The 23,785-nt window shown below is 41.6% G+C and overlaps 1 protein-coding gene across 4 annotated transcripts; it reads left to right on the top strand.

The window, feature by feature from the left end:
• Positions 1-22,066: 22,066 nt before the first annotated feature.
• On the top strand, positions 22,067-22,894 carry LOC123253599 (progestin and adipoQ receptor family member 4-like). 4 transcript variants are annotated; one of them, XM_044682775.1, is made up of 2 exons: positions 22,067-22,225; positions 22,448-22,894. In XM_044682775.1, exons 1-2 carry the CDS (start codon positions 22,067-22,069, stop codon positions 22,892-22,894), a joined length of 606 nt encoding a protein of 201 aa, XP_044538710.1. The 4 variants fall into 4 exon arrangements, with proteins under 4 accessions (XP_044538710.1, XP_044538708.1, XP_044538709.1 ...); XM_044682773.1 differs by having other exon boundaries at positions 22,067-22,230; positions 22,348-22,894; XM_044682774.1 differs by having other exon boundaries at positions 22,067-22,624; positions 22,826-22,894.
• Positions 22,895-23,785: the final 891 nt, after the last annotated feature.

Here is a 23,785-nt window from a genome sequence, read left to right as displayed (position 1 = left end):
GTTCATTCATTGTGTGGTAAACCTCATGAGTTGCTTAAATTAAGTTGTTTGTATGTATATAGAATTAGAGCACCTTTTTTCAGGAGCCCATGCCCATGACCCGATTGATTCTACAGATATATGTTATATACTAATCCTACTCAATGCATGGAGATAGTTGAGATTTCTTCTAGAAAAGTGGAAAGACTTTGAATGGGACCTACTAGATGATCATCTGAGGGCCAAGTGATGAACATATTGGACACAGCAACTCATAAAAACAATTGTCTGAGTTGTTGGATAGATTGAGAGTTCCATGGAGCCTTAGCTATATGTAAGCCATCTCACGTAGAAAGGGCTTTCCTTTTTAGGGGATAGCTAATTGGCTTAGTGGTTTGAGAGCCAGGCCTAGAGACTAAAGGTCCCATATTCAAATCTGTCCTCTCACACTTCTAGCTTTATCACTTAACCTTCAATGCCTAGCCCTTACTACTACTCTGACTTGGAATCAATATAAAGTATTGATTCTAAGATAGAAGGTAAGGGTTTTAAAAAAGAAAAAGGTCATCCCTTTTCAGGTAACTTTGTGGTAGAATATAGCAAGGAAATATAATAGTAATTATTATAACTAGCATTTATATAGCAGCACTTCTAAACCAGGCACTATGCTAAACTTTTTATATTCTATTATTTATATTCTTATATTCTATTATATTCTTATAACACATATCTTATTTATAAGATATGTATATGCATATATATGTAAAGAGTTTATATTCTAATAATAAAAACTAATTTCAGGAGTAATACAAACACTTCAAGAACAATACAAAGCATTTTCTAAAAGTAGAGAGAACTCAAGGCAATCAGGAGAGGCCTGAAGCAGAAAGTGAGCCCTAACATGGTATTTGAAAGAAGCTAAGAATTTGGAAAGAAAGAGGAGATGTAGTACATCCCAGATGTGGGAGGTGACCAAAGAAAAAGTGTGTAGAGGTGGAATATGGACTGCTACTTAAAGGGATGAGGAAACCAATTTAACTAGATCATGGAAGAAAAGAAGAGAATAAGCATTTTTATAGCACATATAATGTGTGCTAAGTACTTTTACAAATAGCATCTCTGCATCTATTGAGATAATCATGTGATTCTGTTGGTTTGATTATTGATATGGTCAATTATGTGGATGGTTTTCCTAATATTAAACCATCCTTACATTCCCCGTGTAAATCCAACCTGGTCATAGTGGATAGTACTCATGATCACTTGCTGGAGTCTTTTTGCTCATATTTTATTTAAGATTTTTGCATCTATGTTCATTAAGGAGATTGGTCTGTGTTTTTCTTTCTCTGTTTTTGGTCTGCCTGGCTTTGGAATCAGTACCATATTTGTATCATAAAAGGAATTTGGTAAAACTCCTTCTTTGCTTATTTTGTCAAATAGTTTGTATAGTATTAGGATTAGTTGTCCTTTAAATATTTGATAGAATTCATTTATGAATCCATCTGGCCCTGGGGATTTTTTCTTAGGGAGTTCCTTGATGGCTTGCTTAGTTTCTTTTTCTGAAATGGGATTAAGTATTTTATTTCCTCTCTTGTTAATCTAGGCAGTCTATATTTTTGTAAATATTCACCCATTTCACCTAGATTATCATATTTATTGCCATATAGTTGGGCAAAATAGCTCTTAATAATTACCTTAATTTCCTCTTCTTTAAAGGTGAGGTTGCCCTTTTCATCACTGTTAATTTGATTTTGTTTCTTTTTTATTAGATTAACCAGTACTTTATCTATTTTATTTGTTTTTTCAAAGTACCAGATCCTAGTCTTTTATTAGTTCACTAGTTCTTTTACTTTCAATTTTATTAATTTCTTCTTTGATTTTTAGGATTTCCAATTTAGGTTTTTTTAATCTGGGGATTTTTCATTTGTTCTCTTTCTAGTTTTTTAAGTTGTATGCCAAATTCATTGACCTCTTCCTTCTCTGATTTGTTGATATATGCACTCAGGGATATAAATTTTCCCCTGAGTACTGCTTTGGCTGCATCACATAGATTTTGATATGTTGTTTACTCATTGTCATTCTCTTCAATGAAATCAGTATTTGTTTCTTTCATTTGTTCTTAGACCCACCGTTTTTGAAGAATTAGATTATTTAGTTTCCAATTAATTTTATTTGCCTTTCCATAAGCCCTTATTGATTATGATTTTTATTGCATTATGGTCTGAAAAAATTGCATTTATTATTTCTGCTTTCCTACATTTGTTTGCAATGGTTTTTATGCCCTAGTATAGTGATGGACAAACTATTCCCCACAGGCCAGATCCAGGCTGTAGTTTGCCCATCACTGCCTTAAGCAATTCCCGAAACTACATCTGCATGTGGGGGTGTAGTGATTAGGGAATTACTTAAGGTAGTGATGGGCAAACTACAGCCTGGATCTGGCCTGCGAGGAAAAGTTTGCCCATCACTGCCCTAGTACATGGTCAATCTTTGTATATGTGCCATGAGCGGCTGAAAAGAAGGCATATTCCTTTTTATCTCTATTTATTTTTCTCCAGATATTTATTAGCTCTAATTTTTCTAGCATTTCATTCATTTCCCTTACTTCTTTCTTATTTATTTTTTGGTTTGACTTATCTAGTTCTAACAGGGGAAGGTTAAGATCCCTATAAATAGCATCTCATTTGATCTTTACAACCACCCTGGGAGGTAAATGATATCATTCCTTCTCTTTTACAGTTGAGCAAACTGAGCCTGGGAGAAGTTAAGTAGTTTGCCTATGGTAACACAACTAGTAATAAGTGTCTCAGGCCAGATTTGACATCAGGTCTTCCTACCTCCAGGCCCAGTGCTCTATCCACTATACTACCAGCTGACTGAAATATGACTGCTTTATAGTCTACTGAAGAACAAGTATCATTGGTAGGATTTCCTAGCTTAGTAAAAGATAAAAGTAAAGAACTTGGGGGCAAGGTGGACTTTCCTGGGCACCTTTAAATTAAAACAAGGACTCATCTTGCCAAAAAAATCCTCAACTATATGATCCTAAAGTTCCCTCTCAGCTCTCAATTTCCATCCCTCCCATGGAGAATTGATGAACAAGTCAAGGAGTCAGACAGTTATGATCCCAACTCTATTTATTCTAGTAATTTAAACATTTAAACAAAACTGCCTTCAAAACTTTTAAAGAGTTAAACAAGAGAAGCAGAATGTGTGTGCGTGTGTGCATGTTGCAGAGAGAGTAAGGAATACCCAAGTTAAAGACCCACTTCTGACACCCTTTGCTATACAACCCGGGGACTTTACCTCTCAGTGCTCTCAACAACTGTGTAGACATCAGTGGTGGAAAAGGTGCATTACTATCTTGGTAGAGGAAATTTCCTCATGGATCAGTCGGTCATACTGATGAAACTACAAGTCCTATCCCTTGCTCTCTGACTTGCGTATCCATCTATGTTTAAATAAAAATAACTGCCATTCAGTTAAAATGATACACTGATATCCAGTGATTAGGCAAGTTCAGAGATGGGTATTAACTACTCATCTCTCAAATTTAATCATATGATTTAAAGAACAGTTAGAAAACTGTGGCTGCTTCTAGCCATTGTATTTTATTTGAATCTTGGTTAATTTTTTTCCCTTGAGATAATTCAGTCCATCTACTGAATTATCAAGCAGACCAAATTATTGCCCAGGATTACTTCTGCACCCGAACATAACTTTGACAATATAAAATCCTGGCACAGGATACTGCCTAGGAGAGTAGAGATAGGTCAGTTGAGTGTATTGGAAAAAGCATTAATTGAGAGTCAGAGGGCCCAGGTTGGGAACAGCTTTGTAACTTCCTTCCTACTTGGGTGACCTTTGGCAAGTCCCCATTTTAGTAGGGAAAAGGATGAGAATAAGCATTTACTATGTGTTGACTACATGCCAGGCACTGTGCTTTACAAATGTTATCTGAGTCCCCAAACCCCCTTGGTATGGGACTCTATCCTCATTGGTAGAGATGCACCCTGCACCTGTATGGGGGCAGGACAAAGTTGGCAAGAGAAGGAGACAGGCGGGGAGCTTCCAGGCTCTTGCAGCTCTGGAGTCACTTTATGTGCTTGCATTTTGGGTGAGGCTCTTCAGTCACTTCTGGTGGTGTTTTTGGCTTTGACCTTCTAGAAAATATAAGCTCCTTGAGGGCAGGGACTATTTTACTTGCTCATATTTGTATCTCCTGCCCATAGCATAGTGCCCAACACAGAGTAAGTATGTAATAAACTCTTTTTCATTCAGTCTTTCTGTAAAATGGGGGTAGAATCTGTAATACTTTATAGGTAAATCATAAATCCCAGTTATTATTATTATATTCCATGATTCTCAAATATGAAACTGTGTGCTCCTAGGCAAATCACTAGGAGAATATTGGCATTTTAAAAATATGGATAGATTCATGTGTTAGTAAACAGCTTAAGATTTTGGAAAACCTTGTCTTTCTCCCTAATTTACTCTCCTTTTCAATTCTGGGTCCTGCTTATAGTCTGTCTCCAGTAACTACTAGCCTTTGGGCATCTTTAAATTCTTAATCCTTTTTTTAACCCCTTACCTTCCATCTTAGAATCAATACTATGTATTGGTTCCAAGACGAAAGAGTGGTAAGAGCTAGGCAATAGGGGGTTAAGTGACTTGCCCAGGGTCACACAGCTAAGAATTGTCTGAGGTCAGATTTGAACCTAGGACTGCCCATCTCTAGGCCTGGCTAGTTCTTAATCCTAATCTGGATTTTCCAAAAGATTTCTTGATCTTCTCTCATGTACTCACCTTCCCACTAAAGACACCAGATGTTGAGATGGAGGTTGACTTGTTAAATTTTTGTGAATTGAGCCCCTTTGCCAGTCTCATAAAACCTCAAAATCCTGTCTTTAAATGCCTAAAACAAAGCACCCCTAATTATAAATGAAACCAATTATAGTGAGATATAGTTATCAAAACATTTTTAAAATAAATTCACACAGTCATCATCATCATAGTATTTATATGGTACTTTAAAGTTTACAAAGCACTTAACATGCTATCTCATTTAATACTCTCAAGAATTCTGTGAAAAAGGTACTATTTCATCTCCTTTATAGAGAAGAAAAAACTGAGGCTTAAAAGTGAAATGACTTGCCTAAGATCACACAGCTAGTATCTGAGGCTAGATCTAACTCAGCTCTTACCAACAGATTAAAAACCCTGTTTTGAAGGTTAAGACCTTAGTTCTTCACAGAATTTCTCTACTCTTCCTCCACCACGATGGATATTGAAGTATAAACTGCCAATATCTTCATCATATTCCTTTGCATATATTCATCATGAATGAGATGACCAACTGTCATTGTGATATTCCTCACCTTTAGTCATAAAATAAAACTAACTCTACAACCTTGTTAATTGGCCACCCCAAGGAGAACTTGTGATCTAGACTTTCATTTAAGCTGAAGCATCTTTGACATTTTTATTCCCATCCATAAGTGTGAGTTAGTGGAGTGGAATCACACTTCCTTATAATCATTGAGCCACAGAATTCATATTTAGAATAGATTTGTGGAGAAATCTAAAAACTGTGACTTAACATGTTTTGTCTTCCTTTTGGCCTCCATCCACTTTAATTGCCAAGGCAGAAAAGTGCTTCCCAGGACCTAAAGACCTTTTGGTACTGTTACCTGTTTCATGGTTTGCCATAACCAAAGAATTCATCCTGGAGTGACCAGCTTTCTGGTGAGACTCTCCATACTTGGGCAAATATGGCTATCACCAGGATTGTGCACTTAGCCTTTCTGGTTTGGCAGAATCTGCCACTGTTTGTGCTCCATCCACATAGTGTCTCATATTTTAGGGTCATCTCCGTTCAGTGGCAAGGCATTCGAGTCTACATTTGTGAAGATATAATTGTTAATGATCAAAAACATTCAACGGTAAATAACCATCTTTATTTTTTTGCTCTTAGAAAATTCAACTTTGATTCTTCAGACTATGAAGTAAAAATGTATGAATACCACTTTCACCAAAGAGGTTAACATTTACATAAGCTGACATGGTATATTTTTTATAGTATACACCAATTTCACCCAATTCATTCAGACAAGGTCTATTTTAATAAACTCAGAAATTACTGAACTGTAAAATGAGTTGGTTGCATAAATGTTATGCAAGAAATTATTGAACTGTTAGAAATGAGGTTATCATGCCGCCTGCAAAATCCCATAGACTGGTTGTTCTTTGTTTGATTAGTTTATTTGGCTGTATCGTTACTTTTAGAGATTCTCTCGCTTTTATGCAATATTCCAAAGAAAACAAAAGGAGAAAATTTTGAATAGAAAGCTCTAATGAGTTGAAGATGTGAATACCAGTCGAGACTTTTTCTCATGGAAACAAAAAGTCACAAATCTAAGAAAAATCACTTGTATCCTTTTGATAATAAATAAGAAACAGATAGAGTAGAACCAATATCTCCATGCCCATTTATAAACACCCTTTGCAGCACTCTTATTCTAGTGGCTCACTGTTGTGTGGAAGCAACCTTGGGTCCTCAAAGCTTCGTGGGCAGAGAGTAAGCTTTGTCAGATCTTTCCGAGCTAGAAGGACTTTAAATACACTCCACAGTGACATGCAGCCCAAGCACTGGTCTACCAGCTAGCTCGTTTGGAGAGCACCATACTCAGACTGCCTACAAAGTGAGGAATGCTTTGGCCACAGCAACTAACGAAGACCAGATGGTAGGCATAGAAGGACCGTGAATTATCAGTGCAAGCAGTACAGACACACTTCGATAAATCACAGAACATTAATGTCTTATTGATGCAGGCAATTATCGAGGTGCCCGTGAACATGGCAAAAGTAAGCATTTTGTCGTTTTAGCACTCAGGTGCCAGGCCCTGCCCTCAGAGTGAGTGGTGGATTCAGGCTTAGGGACTTCTTTCTAGGAAGAAACTCTAAATCATTTTGCCTCCACCCAGACGTCCTCTCGGACATATGAGAATTTAATTCATAGCTCTTTAATAGCTACCTGTAAGTACTGAGGCTAACAAAAGTATTAAACATAGAACCATATTATTAAAGGCAGTAAAGAACACAGAGAGACTCAATATCTGAGCCAGTAACAAAACAGTTGGGGGAACAGAGCCTCCCCACTGAGCTCATTTACTTTCCCAGAAGTTTCCCTCACAGTCTTGTGAACTCATCACATTAACATGTGGAGTCCCTGCATTCATGAATAGAATTGTGTATGCTCTGATATTTTCAATCTCCTCTTGGATCTGTCTGTTCTGTCATCGCCTCCACACATGGTGGGTCTGTGTGAATTTGATGGTCTCAGTATATTCCTCTTCCTTGGTTCCACTTTTCTCAGCATGTCCCAGGACACACTTGGTTTTGCACCGCCTAGCTTCAGGGAACTCAGTCCATGCCCTCTTAGGATGCCTCACCATCTTTCCCTCATGGTTCCTTCCAAGGTACACTGGTCCTCCATGACCCTTCAACCTAGAAGTTTCATTCTTAATTCTCCATTGTCTTTGTATTCTCATCATCTGGTTGGAGGGTTTGGAGTAGATACGTGTGTCTGCCACCGTAATGTAATTCCCCCAAAGACTACAGTGTGGCCCCAAATTGCCAATCACAGGTTTAAGGAACATTTAGACAGGATTGGCCAGTGGTATGTGATTTCTGGTGAGCAGTCAGGGGCCGGGTTCCCATGCTGAGGATTAAGATTTGAGGAAACTCATCATAGTCTCCTTTCTCATTTTCATCGACGAAATCAATTCTTCTCCCAAGTGCCAAACATCCTTCCCAGATATGACATGGCTGCGGCCACAAGTCTCTCCCCACTCAATTCTCCACTCAACTGTCAGTGATTTTCCTAAAGTATAGTTCTAGGTTGTCTCCCTACTTCATAAGTAGGCTCCAGTGGCACTCCGTCTTACCTCCAAGCTCGAATACAAAACCCTCTGGTGCACTTTCAAAGCCCTTCATAACCTGCCTCCTGCTTGCCAGTTTTTTTTTAGAATTACTTCACGTATTCTGATCGGGTGGCACTAGCCTCTTTGGTTCTTTAAAGAAATCACTCCATCTCCCAACTCTGGCTGCGCCTGGAATACTGTCCCTTCTCGTCTCTGCCTCTTGATTTCCCTGACTTCCTTCAAGCCCCAACCGAAGTCCCAAGTTATCAACAGAAAGCCTGTCCCAATTTCTCTTAATTCTAATGTCTTCCTTCTGTTGATTATTTCCTATTTGACCTTGTTTATAGTTTGTTTGTACATAGTTGATTGCATGTTGTCTCCCCTACTAAATTTTTTGAACTCTTCTGTATTAGAATGAATACTGTGTATTGGTTTTAAGGCTCAAGAGCAATAAGAGCTAGGCAATGGGGGTCAAGTGACTTGCCCAGGGTCACACAGCAAGAAAGTGTCCGAGTCCAGGTTTGACCTCTCATCTTTGGGCCTGGCTCTCAATCCACTGAGCGACCTAGTTGCTTCCTCTCCTGTTAAATTTTAAGATCTTCAAGGGCAAGGACTTTCTTTTTTTGCATTTGTATTTCCAGGGCTTACATAGCACAGTGCCTGGCACATGGTAGGTGCTTAATAAATGTTTAATTAGTGACAAGAATTGAGTCCTTTCTGAAGCAAAAAGCAATTTAAAAAGCATATAACATTGTTTTTTTCTTTTTTGATTTTCTTTTATTTTTCTCAATTACATGTAATAACAATTTTAATATTCTTTTAAAAAATTTGAGCTCCAAGTTCCTTCTCTCCCTTCCCTCCCCTATACCCCTCCCTCCTTGAAAAGGCAAGCAATTTGAGATATATTATACAAGTGTAGTCATGCAAAACACATTTCCTTATTAGCCATATTGCAAAAGAAAACACAGACCACTTCTGTCTCCCCCAAAATAAGAAAAATAAAAGAAAGTTTTAACAGTATGTTTCAATGTGCATTCAGCCTCCATCAGTTCTTTCTCTGGCGGTAGAAAGCATTTTTCATCGTAAGTCCTTCAGAATTGGCTCCGGTCATCATATTGCTGGGAATAGCAAAGATATCCACAGTTGATTGTCATACAATACTGCTGTTATTGTGAACAGTGTCCTCCAGGTTCAAGCATGTAAGAGGGATAGAACTAGAAGAGAAAAATGGAGATGGAAGAAATAAAAGTAAGGGTTGGACTAGATGGCCTTTGGAGGCCCCTCTAACCTGACATCTGTGATTGTAGGATTTTCTGGGAGAATGGTTTCGGAAGAGTTGAGTTTGAGTCCAGACTATTCCACTTAGTAGCCATGTGATCTTGGGCAAGTCATTCAACTTTTCTGAGCCTTAATTTTCTTCTTTGTAAAATGGCAGCATATTATTATAGCCTGTCTGGTGGAGTTGTTATGAAACTCAACTGAGATTGTACATGTGGTGTGCAGCTTTATAAACTGTTTAGTGCTGTTGTCTGAATTTTGACAGATGCTTTCTTTGGTGGGTTCTTTGTACCATTTTATTGACTTGTTGTTGGCGAAATGGCCCCCTGTCAGACCTTTGCACCCAAGAACCCCACTAAAGTATCCCACTTGAGAGGTACCCACATTTAGCAGTCAGATTGAGAAAGGGCTGTCTTACCAAAGATGCCTGGATGCAGAGCTTGAAAATACAGTAGGAGAATGAGAACTCTCATCGCTCGATGGCTTTGAGGAAACTAAGAGAGCAAACATAGTGAATGTCGGAGTCAGCTTCCAGAACTGGGCGCTGGCCTGGAGTGGCAATGCAGGGGATTGCAACACAGGGAGAAGCTATGTACGCACCAGGGCAAGAAGACGTCCCAGACCCACCCGGAATATTCTGATCGAGTGCAGGATTCAGATAAAGGTGCCAACTAGCAGTTCCGTCATCCAGTACCCAGTTGCAGGTCACAGATCCAGTGCAGGGTGAGCAGGGACTTGGGCCTAGAGTTGATATTCAAGAATCAGTAGTTGTCATTGGCTCTAGACTGGGTGGAGCAAAAAAGGTCAGAAGCAAGTAGTAGCTGAGTGACTCCGACGCCAGGAATGGAGCATTCCAGGATCCAGGTGGGGCCTGGATTTCAGCCTCGGAACAGGCGGGAAGCCCATAGCAGAATAAGCTGGGCTGGAGGTGAGGAAACATTTCCTAATGATTAAATCTGCCTATAAGGGCCCTGGGCTGCTCAAAGGGCTTGTGCATTCCCCTTCCCTGGAAGTCTTCATGTCAAGGCTCTAAGACCACTTGTCTCTATCGTATGGCAGGAATTACGTTCAGTTCCCTACTAGATGACATTTGAGCTCACCTACAATTCTAAGCTGCTTTGCTCTGTGCCAAATAGGTAAAGTCATATTTCCAAGCATCCACGTTTTTGAACTGGGAGCATTCTGTTTGCCAGAGCAGGTGCTCCTGCGATAAGAATACCTGCCTGGAACAAAGGAAGGGATGGATGTCTGCGCGTTTCGATTCCCACTTGCTTAGTCTCTGATTGCTGTGTAACTGGTCGGTGTTCTGTAGTCAATGGAGGTGGGACTCGTGAAGATTAATGAAGCCTACTGGGTAAGGTAAGATAATTCCCTTCTAAAACTCAATGTAGAGGAAAATATGAGGGGAAAGAGGGAGACGATTATTTAAAGCTAATGAAACAAAAGGATTTGGGGCTTGGGTGGACCATCTTTTAGAGGTCTAGGCTTATTTCTTTGTTTTTGTTTTTAATTTCCCTCTGAAACCATCTTTCCCTCATTTAAATCCAGACCACGGAGTCTACTGTAAATGGGCCAATCTCGTGGCATCCTTCCCTTTCTTCCCAAGGGCAGGTTGCTTTCTCAGCAACACAACTGAAACTGCTTCTCCTGGCCCAGTATGTGTGTCAGCAGCAAAATTGAAAGTATTTTTTGTCACCTGCCCCTGCTGTCAGCAGGAAAAAATAGAAAGTAGAGGAACATAATTTCAGCACTAACACAAGTATCAGAATGATTTACCTGTCTGTTCTGCTTTACTTTCATCTAAGCTTTCAGGGTTTCATTCATCAATATTGTATTTACACACGCATATCTCATTTTTACGCGGTTTCTCTCCTCACTGCCAGATGGCCGTGTTGTCTGCGACGGTGTTCATCAAGGAGGGTGAGAGAGTGGCCGAGCTGCCAATTGGCATCTGGGTGGGGCTCGGCCAACCACCTAGTCTAATGGGAAGTTCCTATGAATAATGAAGAAGACACAAGCAAACGAGTTCCCTTTTTTGAAGAAATAGTGTGCCATCTCCAAGGAAATGAACAACTTTCCCCAGAAAGAAATGGCCATCACAGTAGAGGATCATGAAAATGAGAAACAGAAAAACTGAGGAGGTCATAGCCCACTTGTTAATGATGTGGTTTTTTTCAGCCAGCACATTTTCTGGTGTTCTGTGTGGCCCCTTTTAAATGACCCAGACAAAGTTGCTATTGCTTCCCGTGAGAGGCAATTTCACAGTTTAATAGATCTCACCATTGAGACATTTTCCCTAATATCCAATCTAAACGTACCTTTCCTTGGGAGACATAACAGGTTCGAGTTGGGGAGACACTTTATATTGGCATAATGCAATCAAACAAATAATAATATAAAGCAATGGATTTGTTTTTGCTTGCTTGGTTGCTTGGTTGGTTGGTTGGTTTTGTTTTTTCTTTCTCAGAAGAAGTCCCATGAGACAATGACCCTCCAAATGAGTGTGCTGCTGCTCTGGGTCTCACTTTGCTCATCTGTAAAATGCGAGAGTCGAATTAGGTGATCTGTCTTGAAAATTCTTCCTCGAGGTTCTTTTTTCCCAACACTCTCGCTTCAATTATTTGCACCTTCTCCATCACCCTTCTTATATAGAATCCTCTCTTGTAACAAAGAAGTATAGGCAGCTACAACAAATGTACATTTCTGACAGTATAAACCTCATTCTGTCCCTGTAGTCTGCTACCTCTATGCCAAGATACAGGGCACACTTTACTGGTTCTCACGGGAATCTCACTGCCCCTCTGGCATACCAGTCCTCTCTTTGACCTCCAGCATAGCAACAACGTGAAGGCCACGGATTCCTGACCAAGTCCACTTGAGAAGGATGAATTTGAAGAAAGACCTTGAACACTAGAGAGGCACCTGGAGAGGCCATGGGTGTTGGGGCTGAATTCTGGTTTTGCTCCTTACTCTTCCTCTGTGAGCCTCAGTTTCTTCCCCTGTAAAATGTAATGCATGATTTTAAAGCTATCTGTTATCCCTAAAGCTCTGATCCTATGAAGATTCTAGGAAGATATCACCAGGCAGGTACCTGATAGTGAGGACCAGTTCTACCATGATGGCAGTGGGAAAGTGGGGCTGGGGAAAGGGAATGGATTACAGAGACTAGAGATAGGGGACCTGCTATGTGCCAGCCTTCAACTGGCTATGAGAGGCATTGACAAGGGAAGAGTTAAAGACAGTTGCAAGGTTTTAAACAGGGAAAAATACATGGAAAGCATCATGAAAGTTAGAAACAGTGAAGTCCAGAATGAGGAGCTCTATTGGGGAAACGTGTCTGAGATGCCTTTGGGATACTCGGGTAGAAATGCCTTATAGGCAGTTGCAGAGGTAGCCTAGAGCTCGGGTGAAAGGCTAGGCCTGGGTGTAAAGAAATGAGAGCCATCTGCACATGAGTGGTAGTTGAAGCCTTGAGAGTAGGTGATATTTGCCAAGGGAGAGATTGTAAGGAGAAGCCTTGGGAAACATCCACCTTAAAGAACTGGAAGGGGGACGAGTCACTGTTTCAATAATGGTAACAGAGTCAGGCCTAGAGACAGGAGGTCCTGGGTTCAAACCCGGACTCAGCCACTTCCCAGCTGTGTGACCCTGGGCAAGTCACTTGACCCCCATTGCCCACCCTTACCACTCTTCCACCTAGGAGCCAATACACAGAAGTTAAGAGTTAAAAAAAAAGAATAATAATAAAAAGTTATCAAGGAAGGGACAGCTGGNCACTTCCCAGCTGTGTGACCCTGGGCAAGTCACTTGACCCCCATTGCCCACCCTTACCACTCTTCCACCTAGGAGCCAATACACAGAAATTAAGAGTTAAAAAAAAAGAATAATAATAAAAAGTTATCAAGGAAGGGACAGCTGGGTAGCTCAGTGGATTGAGAACCAGGCCTAGAGACGGGAGGTCCCAGGAAATCTGGCCTCAGACACTTCCCAACTGTGTGACCCTGGGCAAGTCACTTGACCCCCATTGCCCACCCTTACCAATCTTCCACCTATGAGACAATACACCAAAGTACAAGGGTTTAAAAAAAAATCTAAAAAAAAAAATAATGGTAACAAGACATGTATATAATGTCTTTATAAACCAAACCATGATTTGTTAGTCTTTCTTCTTCTTAAAAAATAGTCAAAGGGGGCAGCTGGGTGACTCAGTGGATTGAGAGCCAGGTCTAGAGACGGGAGGTCCTAGGTTCAAACTTAGCCTCAGACACTTCCTAGCTGTGTGGCCCTGGGCAAGTCACTTGACCCCCATTGCCTAGCCCTGACCACTCTTCTGCCTTGAAACCAATTCACAGTATTGATTCTAAGATGAAAGGTGAGGGGTTTTTTAAAAAATAGTCAAACTGAGATTTATTCATTCAATAACAAGTATGCTATATGCAAAGTGCTATCCTAGGCCTTGGAGGAGCTGTGAATGAATGGACATTTATACAGGCAAAGCCCTGGGGATCCAAATAGGAAAGCCAGATAGACCCTGCTCTCAAGGGAGCTCACATGCTCATTGACCTTCCAATTGAGATAGACAACGCCGTCGGAGGTTTTAGCAGCAAATCGAATGGAATTACCATTAAAGCAGATGGTAATGCATGTTCTTTCATGCTCTTTCCATGAATAGAATCACATCGATTTCTGATGTTGGACCCTCTCCCGTTGGACTTCCATCCTCATTGTTCACCTGAAACTGCTCTCTCCAAAGTTATAGTCGATCTTTTAATCACCAAATCAAAAGACCATTGCCCATTCTCTCCTCCCGGTTATTCTCTTTTCTCTAGGTTTTGGAGACACCGTTCTCTCCTGTTTCTCCTACCTGTTTTACTCCTTCTGTGTCCTTTTCTGGGTCTTATTCCAGGTCTTGCCCACTAACTCTGAGTGGCCACTGGGCACAAGCTTGCTTGCTCATCTTGGTAGCCATGTCTTTAATGATCTATTGCTTTTGCACTGATGACTCTCAGTTCAATTTATCTGGCTCTAAGCTCTCTCCCAACTTCTGTCTTTGCTTCACCACCTATAGAAATCTCCAATGCACCATGCCCAAACCAGTACTTGGAAGCTTTCCTCCCCCTTCAGAACTTCCCTTTTACTTTTGAGTAATCATCCCAATCACCCAAGATTGCAAACGTGGTGTCATCCTTGAGTCCTCACTTGTGCTCACCTCGCATTATCCAGGCTGTTGCCATGCCTTTTAGTTCTTCTCTTCATAGCACCTTCTCTCATGTTCCTTTCTCTCCTCTGGCACTGCCACCAACTTGGTGTAGGCCTTCATTACCTCATTCCTGGACTACTGTATTAGCCTTTGTGTTGGTCTCCTGGCTGCAAGTCTCCTCACTCCAATCTGCCTTCCATTCAGCTGCCAAAGCAATTTCCATAAAGGGTGGCAGGTCCAACCATATCACCTATTCTGCTTGATAAAATTCAGTGGCTCCCTATTTCTTCCAGGATCAAATATTTAAAGCCCTTTGGCTGATATATAAAGCCATACACAGCCCGGATGCTTCCTACCTTTCTAGTCTTCTCATATTTTCCTCCCTTCCACACTGTCTGTGATTCAGTGACAATCTTTTTGCAGAGCTGCTCCCGCTACAAGGCGTTCAATCTACGGGCTCTGCCTTTTTTCCTGGCTATTGCCTGGGCCTGAAATGCTCTGCCCTCTAATTACTACCTTTTAGTTGCCTTCAAGGTTCAGCTTCCTCAGGAGAGCTTTCCTGTTCCCCCGACTTCCACTACTCCCATGCCTTCCTTCCCTCTCAGATGACCTTCTGTTTACACTGTAGATTTCATCTTTGCATGCTATCTTCTCTATTCAATAGAAGCAGGACAGGGACCGTGCTTTTGATTTGCTTTGTATCTATAGGTACCTGGCGTGGTCATGCTTAGTAAATGCTTGTTGGCTGATAAGATAGTACCCTGAATTTCCAGGGCAAGAGCGCTTTTTCTGGGCCTCTCCTATATAGCCTTAGCCACTTGGGCAAGTAGGGTTTTTGTTCTGGGACGATTGGACTTTGTCTTTGGCTATCTCTACCACAGTCTAAGAGAGGAGGTGGTAGTTTACACGGGGCCAGTAGTGGGACCCACCTGGCATATGCTGCATCTTCTCTATCTCCCTCCCTGGGATACTTTGATGCTTCAGCTAGGCTGGTTTTCTATGTAGACAGCTAAGTGGAGCAGTGAATAGAGTGCTGGGCCTGAAATCAGGAAGGCGGCCTGTCTTTGAATCCATCCTCAGATATTTACTCGTTGTATGACCTTAAGCAAGTCACTTAATCTCTGCCTCAGTTTCCTCAACTGTAAAGGGAGAATACTAGTGGCACCTACCTCTCAGGGGTTTTGTAAGGATCAAATGGAATGATATTTGTAAAAGCCCCTTAGCACAATGCCTGGTCCATAGTAGTCACTACATGAATGCTAACTAGTATTATTATTGCTCTTATAATTATTATATTTGATCCTCTGAGGTAACTGAGAGCCCCTGAAGTTTTTTGAGCAGGGCAGGTGGAATGATGTAGTGAAAAGAATGCTGAACTCGGAGTTAGAAGATCTGTGTTCAAGCTCCAACCTTGCCATTTACTAGCCACGTGGCCTTTGGCATGTTATCCTTTCCGAAACTCTGTTACTTCATCTGTAAAATAAGGATAATAACAACTTGTGTGCTACAATTTAAAAAGTGTAGCATTTAAGGGGCAGCTGGGTAGCTCAGTGGAGTGAAAGTCAGGCCTAGAGACAGGAGGTCCTAGGTTCAAACCCAGCCTCAGCCACTTCCCAGCTGTGTGACCCTGGGCAAGTCACTTGACCCCCATTGCCCACCCTTACCACTCTTCCACCTATGAGACAATACACCGAAGTACAAGGGTTTAAAAAAAAGTGTAGCATTTAGAGCCACAAGACTTAAGTTCGGTCAGTTTGTCCCCTAGTGCTTATTAAAAACCTCCTGTGGTGCCAGGCACTGTGCTAAGTACTGTGGATACAAAGAGAGGCAAAAGAGAGTTGCCCTCCCCTCCCCCAGGAGCTTACAGTCTAATGGGGGAGACAACAGTGCAAACAACTATGGACAGACAAATGGGGATCATCTCAGAGGGAAGGCCCTTTTTGGGTATACATGACTTTGCACATATAATTGATGTCATTTTGCTTATCTTCTCAAGATGTGGAGAAGGCCAGGGAGGGAGGGAGAGAATCCAGAACTCACATTTTTAAAAAATTGATGCTAAAAAGAAATTTTACATGTAATTAGGAAATATTTAAGAAAAAAATTTTTTTTAAAGAAAAGACTGTCTCTGCTCTCTGGGAAAGAATACAACGTGGCCTACAAAGTCTAAGAAAGTCTTTCTTTGGAGAGATCCCTGATAGATGGCATTTGAGATGGACCTCAAGGGTGGTGATGGGGTGATGCCCACTTGCAGAAAAAGGTAGATAACACGGAGTACAGAGTACTGAGCCTGGAGTCAAGAAGACCCAAGTTCGAATTTATCCTCAGACATTTACTAGCTGTGTGACTCTGGACAAATCACTTAATCTCTGTCTTCTTTGGCCTTATCTGCAAAATGAGAATCATAAGGGCCCCTGTCTCCCAGAGTTGTTGTGGTGATCAAATGAGATGATAATCTGTAAAGTGCCTGGCCCATAGTAGGAGCTATATAAATGCTGATTAGCTGGATGCTTTCCTGCTAAAAATTTCTTTCATATTTTCATGCTTCAATATTTTTTCCTAGTACATAGCATCATAGATTGTTAAAACAGGAAGAGTCCTTAGAGATTCTCCGTTCTGACTCCCTCATTTTATAGACGGGGAAGCCAGGCTCAGAGTGTTGGAGTGAGTTCTGCGTGCTCCCACAGCTGGCTAGTGACCAAAAGGAGACATGTGGCCTGGTCTGCTAACTGCTCATCTGGTGGATTTGCCACCATTCCACATTCACGTCACTTGAATCCAATTGTGATGATTTTGGCCGCAATTATGTGTGTAAAATGCACGTCGAGGTGAACTTAAGTTATTGCACTTTGAATTTGAATACATTTGTTGAAAAAGACTTTTGGATATGGAGTCGGAAGTCCTGGATTCAAATCTCCACTTGCATTTTTACTAGATGCGTGACTTCCCATGTCCACGGGCCTCAGTTTCTTCATCTGTTAAACGATGGGGTTGGACTAGAGCAGAGGTGTTAGACATGGGACATTGCAGCCTGCCACCTCCCTAAGACTACCGGAATCAGAGCAAATGTGATTGAGAAATATTTTTAAAAGACAAATACTGTTAATTTGTGGTTTTCTAAGTTGACGTGTGGCTGCAGGGATGCATATATATGGTGAGTTTGGCACCACTGGACTAAATGACTTCTGAGGTCCTCTTCAACTCTAAGTCTGTGATCCTAAGCCACTTCCGCTTCCCTAAGACTCAGTTTTCCTGTCTGTAAAATAAGGACATTGAAGGTCTCCTGCTCAATACGCTGACCATACAAGCAAGCCTATCTATGGGAGACGTACACATACACATCAATGCTCAAAAAGATATTAATGCAAGATTTGAGCTATTTGTTGTCATCCACAAATTGCTTGGAAAGAATTAAAAAGCTCCAAAGGACAAGTCTAGATGAAAGGAGATGAGAGAACTTGGAAAAGATTGCTTCTTTCAAATAGAGCACTCAGTTAGTAGCCTGGGCATTCGGGGGGGTGCATTACAGGGTGCTAGCTGTGAATATTGTTATCTCTGAAGAGAAAGACTTGTTCCAAGACAAATAAAGATACTATGTGAAGCAGTTTAGTCCCAGGGGACCCTTTTCCCTGGAGCAATTTCCTAGGAGGTGAGGACAGCAGGATATCACTCACCCCAAGGCAGAACAACTGGGATTTGGTTGATGAAGTATCCACACCAGAGCATTTCTGGCTGCAAGAATGGTCTGTGCTAACAATAACTAGCTTTTTGAAGCTATGAACAGCTCAGAAAATGAATATGAGTTCCTGCGGCATAGAAATGAGGAACTTCCATTTCTGTGGGATAATTTTTCTCTGTCCTAGAAGAGAATAGCCATGATATACAGAAGGCAATGAAAAAAGCAGCCTGGGAAGGGGCATGCATATCAAGGCAGGCTAATGCTGTGGCCTGCTTGTCTTGTTGAGTGAGGAGCACACAGTTTTCCCACAGAAAGTTTTATACTTTATCATTTAAGGATAACCTTGATGAGAAGACCAAACAGGTAATGGAAGGAGCACTGAATTATGGTCAAGAGACTTGGGTTCAAGTGCTACTTTAGATGCTAACTAACTGCACGATCTTTGATAAGTCACTCAATCTTTCTAAGCCTCAGTTTCCCTTTCTATAAAAGCAGGAAAAAATATTTACCCTCCTGATCTCTAAGGATTATCGGGAGTAGCAAAAAAAAGACTGCATCAAGGGATAATGAGCTCTCTAGCTGGAAGTAACCTTAGATTTGGGGGATATGGGAGAAGGGAATATGTATTTGTGGAGCCCCTATCATGTTCCTGACACTGTGTTAAATGCATCACCCATGGCCTCTCCCATTAGAATGGGAGCTCCTTGAGGGTGGATACAGTTTGAGGGGTTTCTCTGTATTCCTAATGCTTAGCCCAGTGCTTGCCATGGAGTAGATACTTCATGAATTCTTGATGACTGATGTGTTGAATTAATAATATGATTTTGGATAGCGTTATTCTTAGCAGGATTATTTTATGTCAGTTGTTTTTACTGATGTTGAACCACCCTTGCATTATTCCTATGGTTCTAACTCAATAATATCGAATGCTTTTGGGGATATACCATATTTTATCATAAAAGGAGTTTGGTAGAACATTTTCTTCTTCCATTTCTGAGAATAATTTGCTATTGATATTTTTCTTTAAATTTTTGATATGTTTCCCTTCTAAATCCAACTAGGCCAGAGATTCCCTTCCCTCCCTTTTGATATTTGGTTTCCCTTTCTGAAATTGGTTAGTTAAAAGCTTTATTTATTGTCCTGCTAATTTGGGTATTTCATACTTTTGTAGATAATCTATTTCTTTCAGATTCTCATTTTGCTGGTATATAATTTCCACTGTGTTTTCTTTTACCTTGTTCATTAAAACATAATTCATTAGGCTTTCCTCCCTTTAAAAAAATCTAGTTCATTAAAATTTTATCATTTTGTTCGCTTTTTCAAAGAAATAGCTTTTGGTTTTGTTTACCACTTCCATAGCCTTTTTATTTTCAAATTTATCTCTTCTTTTCATTTGCAAGATTTCATCTTTTGTGTTTATTTTTTCTTCTTTGGTCCTCTAATTATTTAAAACTGTACATTCAGTTCATTGATGCTCTCCTTTTCTTTAAAAAAATTGTGATCTTAGGGTTGTAATTTTTGCTCTGTGGACTGCCTTTGTTTCATCCCAGAACTTTTAGTGGTTTTTTCTCATCATTATTTTTGTCTCTCACATAGTTATTAATTTTTTTTCCTATGTTTTGTTCTTTGACCCACTCATTATTCAGCATGTCATCATTAAGCTTCCATTTAGGTCAGGTTCTTTGGTTTGTGCTCCCATCTATTGATTTTTATTGTGCTATTGTCTGTTAAGGATGTTTTAGTATTTCTGAGGTTTTTTTATATTTATTGACAGTTTCTGTAGTGCATTGTCTGTTTTTGTAAAGAAGCCATGTGGTCTTGAGAAATAGTATATTCTTTAATGTTCCTATTCAGAAGATGTCGTTAAGTCTTTCAGCCCTAACTACCCCAGCAGTTTATTCAACTCCCTATTTTCAGTTTCATTTACCTTTCAGAAAGATTTGTCTGAGAAAGAAATATTGAAGTCATCTACTATTATCGTGTTATTTTATCTTTTTTGCAACTTAGCTAACTTTTCCTTTGTGAATTTAGATGTTGTACATTTGGTGCAAATGTATTTAGCATTGATGTTTCATTACTCCTCTTCCTAGATTTATGTATCTTCCTATCCCTCATCTCCCTCCTGAGCTCCAGTCCCATTTTACTAACAGCCCATTGGCCATCTTAGAAGATGTCCCAGAAGTGTCTCGAATTCACCATGTCCAAAACTGAACTCATTATCTTTCTCCTCCATCCCTTCCCTCCTTTCAACTTTCCTATCACTGCTGAGGGCACTACCATCCTTTCAGATTCTTGGGTTAGTAACCTTTATGCCATCTGGAACCTTTCACATACATTCACTGTTGCCAAGTCTTGTCATCTCTTCCCTCACAATTCTTGACTAGCCTCCCTTATCACCACTCACATTGTTCCCACCCTGGTTCCGGCTTTCATCAGTCTAAATTTTGGATCATAGCTCTAACCCTCTCATTGGTCCCCCTACCCCAAGTCTCTCCTCCTTTGGATGCATTCCCCATTCAGCTGCTAAAGTGATTTTCTTAAAATGAAAAAAAAAATCTGATCATGTTACCTATCTGATAAATTCTAACGATTCCCTATTACTTCCAGGATCAAAACAGGAAATCCTCTTTTCAATGTTCAGATCCCTTTATGATCTGGCTCCTTCCTTCCATTCTTCTTCCACCTTTTCCCCTCCATATAGCCTATAATCCTGTTCACGTGCCATTCTTCACAGATAACACTCTGTCTTCCCACTCACTTCTTTTTCAGACAGACAGACAGGGACAGGGACAGAGAGAGACAGAGAGACAGAGAGAGACAGGGACAGAGACAGAGAGAGAGACNAAGAAAGAAAGAAAGAAAGAAAGAAAGAAAGAAAGAAAGAAAGAAAGAAAGAAAGAAAGAAAGAAAGAAAGAAAGAAAGAAAGAAAGAAAGAAAGAAAGAAAGAAAGAAAGAAAGAAAGAAAGAAAGAAAGAAAGAAAGAAAGAAAGAAAGAAAGAAAGAAAGAAAGAAAGAAAGAAAGAAAGAAAGAAAGAAAGAAAGAAAGAAAGAAAGAAAGAAAGAAAGAAAGAAAGAAAGAAAGAAAGAAAGAAAGAAAGAAAGAAAGAAAGAAAGAAAGAAAGAAAGAAAGAAAGAAAGAAAGAAAGAAAGAAAGAAAGAAAGAAAGAAAGAAAGAAAGAAAGAAAGAAAGAAAGAAAGAAAGAAAGAAAGAAAGAAAGAAAGAAAGAAAGAAAGAAAGAAAGAAAGAAAGAAAGAAAGAAAGAAAGAAAGAAAGAAAGAAAGAAAGAAAGAAAGAAAGAAAGAAAGAAAGAAAGAAAGAAAGAAAGAAAGAAAGAAAGAAAGAAAGAAAGAACGAACACCCAATCGTCCCAGCCCTTTTCCTCCTTGGGATCTTTGTCCTGCCATCTCACCTCTAGGTCTCTGTCTCCCCACTATTGCCACAGTCTGACCTCTAAGCCTCTCTATCAGGAGATGGGGAGCATATCGTATCACGAGTCCCCTGGGAAACATGGTTGGTAAGCGCAGTGGTCAGAGACAGTGAGGGTATCAAAGTTTTCTGGGTGGGATTGCTGCCATTGTATATAAACCATTCTCCCGGTTCTCGTGTCACTCCGCATCAGTTCATAGAAATCTTCTCTGGTTTCCCTCTCATCGTTTCTTACAGCTCTGATTGGGCCGATATTTTAGGGCGTGGCCTCTGGACCTTGTCACACCCTTCCTTCAATGAGGAGGCCCAGTTTGCTGCTACTGAGCTCGGGTGGAAAGCGCCCCTGGTCTCTCACCTGGCAAAAATAGTTCCCCATCCCGCCCCCATACTGGCTTGAACTTGATTGTACTCCCCTCCCCCACCCCGGGGCACCCCTCCCCCCACCCTGGCACGCCCCTACGTAGAACAAGGGAGCAGCTGTGATCTCGGTGCGTCATAGAACCTTCAAGGGCTAAGAGACGCCGCCCACAGAGAGCTCCTCAGTGCTCAGTTGGCAGGGTTGAAAGTGGGCCACCCTGCCATGGCTCGGAGGTCGGGCCCCCGCCTACTGGACTGGATCAACACCCCGTCTCATCTACAGTTCAACCCGTTCATCCTGACAGGATACCGGCCCGCCAGCAGCATCTCCGGGTGTGTGCGCAGCCTCTTCTACCTACACAATGAGCTCGGTAACATCTACATCCACGCTTTGGCCCTCCTGACCTTCTTGGTGATGCTGCCCCTTACCATCCCCTGGGACCAACTGGGCTGGGGCCACTGGCTGGGCTGTACCCACTTCTTGGCCTGCCTGGCACCCCCTGCTGGTTCTGTTCTCTATCACCTCTTCATGTGCCACCGGGGGGGCAACCGGGTCTACTCCCACCTCCTGGCCCTGGATATGTGCGGGGTCTGGCTAGCCAACAGCCTCGGAGCCATCCCCATGATCCAATGCACCCTGGTCTGCTGGCCTTCCCTGCGCCTGTTCACCCTAGTGATGTATGCCTTCCTGTCCGTCATGGCTGGTTGGCGGGCCCTCACTGCTTTGTCCACTACCGCCCGTCTCCAGGCCTTTGGATGGCAAGCCATCGCCCGCCTGCTGGTATTTGGGATCCGGTGGTTAGGGATAGGCACTGGCGCCCCGAGGTCCCTGCTGTGCTACCTTCGAATGGATGCGCTGGCTCTCCTGGGAGGACTGGTGAACGTGGCCCGGCTGCCCGAGCGCTGGGGGCCCGGGATTTTTGATTATTGGTGTAACTCCCACCAGATCATGCACTTCTTAAGTGTGATCTCCATCCTACAGATGCATGCAGGGGTCGTACCAGATCTAGTCTGGGCTGCTAGCCATGATTATGCCTGCCCTGAAGACTAAGCAGGGGCTTTTTTACCACCAACCAAACCAAACAGAAACAAGCCCAAATTAAGCCTCTAAACAACAACAAAACACACAAAGAAGCCATCAAAAGAAACCTGAAAGCACCCACAAACACTTGTTTTCAAAGCTAGTACCCCTTGCCAACCCCCTTGTCCTCCCCTCCCCTCCCCCCTTTTTCTTAGCATGTTAAAGGCTCCCTGTACCTTTCTTACTGTAAGCCCCTTCCGCCCGAGTGCCTAGTACCCTTTGGGATTCTCCCATTTTTCTAGAGAATACCATTCCTTTCTTAAGGCCCTAGAAGGGCGGCCAACCACCTCTCAGAACCAACATCTGGTTTGCTTCCCCAAAAGACATTCCTGTGCTCCATCCCATGCCTCCCCCCACCCCCACCCCCTTCCCTCAGTTGTTTAGCCCAAGAAATAGTATGGGAAGAAAGAGGGAAACCTGACAAGGAGGCAGAGCGCCTGGGGTTAGTCCTGGCTCTGCTCCTAAACTGAAATTTCCCTTAGCCGTAAAGTAATTACAATTTTAAAATGCTAGAATTTCATTTAGTTGTGCTAGACCAGCAACCCCTCAGTTGACACCCGTCTCACCCACCTCGGGACCAGGACCCCCAGTAATCACCTCTCCAGAAAGCATTCGGGCCTTCCTTTGACTCCAGCCTTATTTCCGCTCCCTTGTCCACGCTGCTTCTTCTCCTCGAGCTCTTTGCTGTCGACTGAAATCTCCTTCCTCCATGTGCTAGCAACTCAACATCTAATTTTAAGCAAGGCTCCTTCATGAAACTCCTTCCTCCCTCCCGCCCTCCCTCCCAAGAAACGAAACCAAGAACAAGGATAAGGATAAGGCACAAGGACTGTACATTTAAGGATCCGGACCATCAGGACA

This window comes from Gracilinanus agilis, chromosome X (genome assembly GCF_016433145.1).
Source record: "Gracilinanus agilis isolate LMUSP501 chromosome X, AgileGrace, whole genome shotgun sequence".
In the NCBI taxonomy this organism is placed as follows: Eukaryota; Metazoa; Chordata; class Mammalia; order Didelphimorphia; family Didelphidae; genus Gracilinanus; species Gracilinanus agilis.
The sequence above is the reverse complement of the archived record's forward strand: the minus strand, read 5'-3'. Positions and strand labels throughout refer to the sequence as shown.